Source organism: Peromyscus leucopus, chromosome 7 (genome assembly GCF_004664715.2).
Source record: "Peromyscus leucopus breed LL Stock chromosome 7, UCI_PerLeu_2.1, whole genome shotgun sequence".
Classification (NCBI taxonomy): Eukaryota; Metazoa; Chordata; class Mammalia; order Rodentia; family Cricetidae; genus Peromyscus; species Peromyscus leucopus.
Window position 1 is genome coordinate 99,387,948 of NC_051069.1, and position 3,815 is coordinate 99,391,762.

Genomic DNA, 3,815 nt, shown 5'->3' on the forward strand with positions numbered 1-3,815 from the left:
AAAGGTTGGCACACTTGGATGACTCACAGGCTCTGGGCCAATGATGTCTGGGGTTTGCGCTTCAGCTCTGCCACCTTGTCGTTAAGTGACATTGGACAAATTACTGAGCCTCAGTTTCTTTCTTAGAGATATGGTACTAACACCACCCACACTGTAGACAACTAGCAAGGAGGGGGAGTGGAAGTCACCCTTATAAATAGCTCAGCCCTGTGCCCCAGACAAATTCAATGCTTACGAGTAAATACTCACTAGCCAGCCCTCTTTCTTCTTATATTCTATTTTTATACAAACATGTAAAAAATTACATAAAATAATACAAAGAGACAGGGATCCATGTTTATGTATCCTGCCTTTGGTACAAACTACTGTAGAGTTCAATGGGCTGGTCATGACCTCCCCTTGGCCCTGCTCGCTGGGAGCCCCCACCACTTTGAAACGGGGTGCCATTGCAGCGTGGGAACAGGCTGCAGAGACAGCTCGCAAAGGCCTTGTCAAGAAGCAAACAGATGAGAGGGTTAACACAGCAGTGGGTGGTGGCGATGAGCTGTGTGACCTGAATACTTGCGTCCAGGTAGTAGCTGCTCTTCTCATCCTGCAGGGACAAGTGTTCCTGGAACTCCAACAGGAGGAGCACAACATTGTAGGGTGCCCACATCAAAAGGAACACACCCATTATGACAAAGGCGAGCTTCCGAAGGTCGTTCTGCCTCTCCCTGAAGGCCTGCGCTTTCCTCATGTGTCCACAGCAGAATATAAAAACCACCAGAGGAAAACCAAGAACCAAAACGTTCATCTTTAAAGTCAGAAAATGCTTCCAGAATGGCTCTTCAGTTGGCAAAAAGTGAGGTTTGCCAAAGGCACACTTGTGTTTCTGTCTTTCCATCCGAAGCTGATAAAACACAGCTTCGGGCAAAGCAAGTACAATAGCTGCGGCCCATGCCAGGACGCTTATAGCAACACTCCTGGGCACCTTCGTGAAGATGGAGGCCAGCCTCCCTTGGGAAAACACCTTGTACCCTTGCAGGAGGAGAAGGATGTTGAAAAGTGTCTCGCTGTATAAGCCGGTGGAGTGAAGTCCAACAAGAACTTTACAAGTCCTATTGCCAGGACTTTCCCCTTGTGCAGCAGTGTGTGCCCAGAATGGCAGGGGAAGCAGGAAGCACACATTGGAAAGCGCCAGGTTAAGAAAGTAGATGTTCCGCACATTCTTGAGTCCTTTGTATCTCACCAGGATAAACACAGCCAGCGCGTTGGTGAGGAGACCCACCGCAAACACACTGCAGCAGATCTGCAGTACCTGCTGGGCAGAGAGGAACTCGGGGGTGAGGGCTTGGTCCATCTCACTGCTGTCCAGGTCATCCTCGATGAGGACATCATACTCATCCTCTGGGGACGCTGTGTAAAAATCCATCTCGGGCTGCCCTGTGGGGAAACCAGAGATTATGTTTCCCTTCCCTACGGCAAAAGATTGAAAATAAGCATGCCCCCACTCCCCAGAGTGGTGGCTGTACTCAGTCTACCCATTAAGCACCCAGGGACTGAGCTGGTAATGAGACAGATCTGCCAGGTACAAAAGGAGGCAGGGATATTACAGTCGCTTAGATTCTTTTGGTTAAAATCAGACTCGATTAATAGGAGATAGGATCTAAGGAAACAGAGTTAAAAACAACCAGAGAAGTTGGTGCTCCTCCTACCTCCCAACTATTTAAAAATATTTCCTTACCTTGCTCACGGCTTGAAATGAAACAGCGAAACAGCGTTCTTGGGGCAGGCTGCTTGATGTTTTTCTCTCAAGGGATATAAACAGTTGTTTGCAAAAGTGAAACCCCACTGGTCAAGCACGTGGACAAACTGGCGAGATAAAGATAACCACTTGACGGAGTTCCCAAGGGTGGGGAAGGGTGCAGCCCCACGATCTACCATCCAGGGGGCTGTGGGAACGCTGGGGTCAGAGAAACGCCACTTCCTTCTGAGCGGGCTGCTCCTGACCCCGAGGAGCTGGAGACAGCGCGCACTGTTTATCCCTCTCAGGCTCTCCCCTTCCAGGCACAGCTTTCAAGCGCCAGCTGGAAAGAAGTTCTGAAGCCGCTCTCAGGAGCCTCTGTCAGCCTCGGAGAAACTGAGACGTTGTTTAGGTCTCCCCCTCTCCCAGCGTCCCATGTTTGATTCCAGGTACCTTTTAGCCAGCTGTCCTCCAAGCCGCCTCAGATAAGGGCGCTAAGTCAAGCCTGCTGGCAGTGATGATAAGAGAGTGATGTCAGAAGCTGAGCTGTGCCGCCCCGCCCCTGCGGCTCTGACATAAGTTCTCTTGAGTAGAAATCGGCTTCCAGAGCACAAAAGTGTCCATACTCACCAGAGTCCCGACCCTCAAGGCAGCTGTCACCCGCACTGGTGAAAAGCCGCTCTGCTGAAGCAGGCCACTAGTGACCTGCAGGGGGAACACAGTGAGTGGTGGGTGCGGGCTTTTGTTTGTTTGTTTTCTCTGCCATGCGTTTTTGCTGATGGAGCGAGTGCTACGAGATCTTTGGGGAACATGGGAGCTAGAGTGATATCAGTAGGCAAGGAAATTGGGAACAGAGTGGGACAGAGAAGTGGTGTTGCTGAATGCCGGGCTGTTGTGGAAATCCCTCCTGAGGAAAGCAGAGAGTGTCGCAAGCAGCCGGAAGGAAGCAGTTAGTGCTGGGGCATTTGGCATGGCTGACCCTGCTCAGGGAAAGTCCCGGGAGGCAATCCTGTGTGAGAAGGCGTGGGTCGTGATCAGGTGGGAGATACTGTGAGGTCAGGCTTAGCCTCACGTGGAGGGTGGGGATGAAGACAGGAAATCGACAGTTGCCTGGCCTTGAGTGGTGGGGATAGGGCAGAGGAGAAAGGTGCACTGAAGGTGGGGATCATAAGAAGAAAAACCTGAAAGAGCTGGGGGAAAAAAAATGTGTGAACTGCCCTCAGGCCAATGGCTCTGTGCGGCCATGACTGAACTAATCTGGGACATCCTTTGCATTATCAAAAACGTGTCTGACACACATGATAGAGAAAGTGTACCTATAAAAATAGAAATAGATAATGAGGGACTAGTAAGAGAATATAAAAAGAACAGAACCAAGATAAACACAATTGAGCATTAAGCTCCAAGCATCCCGGCAGAGAAGGAAACATGGCTTGGTTGTAGTGAGAACCGAGACTGTAAGAGCTCCCCCGCTGGTGGGGAGCATCTAAGGGTGAGTGGGAATCACCAGGACGTGTCAGCTGTCACCCTCCTCCTGAGGCCTCTGCCCTATGCAGTGAGATGCCTCGGAGTCACATGGCGACACCTGGCCAGTGAGTGAGCAGGCTAAGGTTCAGAGTTCACTCCCAGACCGAGGACAGACTCACAAGCGTACACACTGCTCATTAGATGGGAAAGTGGGTGGGGACAGCAGGTACCCTGTACGTTTCCTGTCACACAGTGGTGGGAAATTGAAATCTCTTGAGGAAAAGGAGTCGTCTGTAAATTCAGGGTCACTCCGACTTCTCCATCAGTGTGCTCTTCACTTTCAGTGCTATTTTATTTTGGTTTGATTGCCAGCATTCTACCTGCTCACACTCAGGCCATAGGATTGTTTTTTCCAAACTGGCATACAAAATAGTGTGTTTCAGTATGACGTAGTCATATACAGTGTCACTGTCCTTTGCTCTTCTCCGCCTCTCCCCGTCCCCTCTTGTTGGTCCTCTTTATCCCCCAGGCTGTCTCTCCTTCTGTCTTCATGTCACGGATTCTCTCTTTCTCCTGTTCTTCCCTTAAGAACTCTTCCTCTCCTCTCATGGCCTCCTTTCTAGTC

At 50.4% G+C, this 3,815-nt stretch overlaps 1 protein-coding gene across 1 annotated transcript; it reads right to left on the reverse strand.

Annotated features, from left to right (window-relative positions):
- Window positions 1-259: 259 nt before the first annotated feature.
- Ccrl2 (C-C motif chemokine receptor like 2) lies at window positions 260-2,228 on the reverse strand. The gene is made up of 3 exons (XM_028860050.2): window positions 2,177-2,228; window positions 1,724-1,851; window positions 260-1,422 (listed from the first exon to the last, which is right to left on the reverse strand). The coding sequence occupies exon 3, from the start codon at window positions 1,409-1,411 to the stop codon at window positions 338-340; it is 1,074 nt and encodes a 357-aa protein (XP_028715883.1). The 5' UTR covers window positions 1,412-1,422; window positions 1,724-1,851; window positions 2,177-2,228; the 3' UTR covers window positions 260-337.
- Window positions 2,229-3,815: the final 1,587 nt, after the last annotated feature.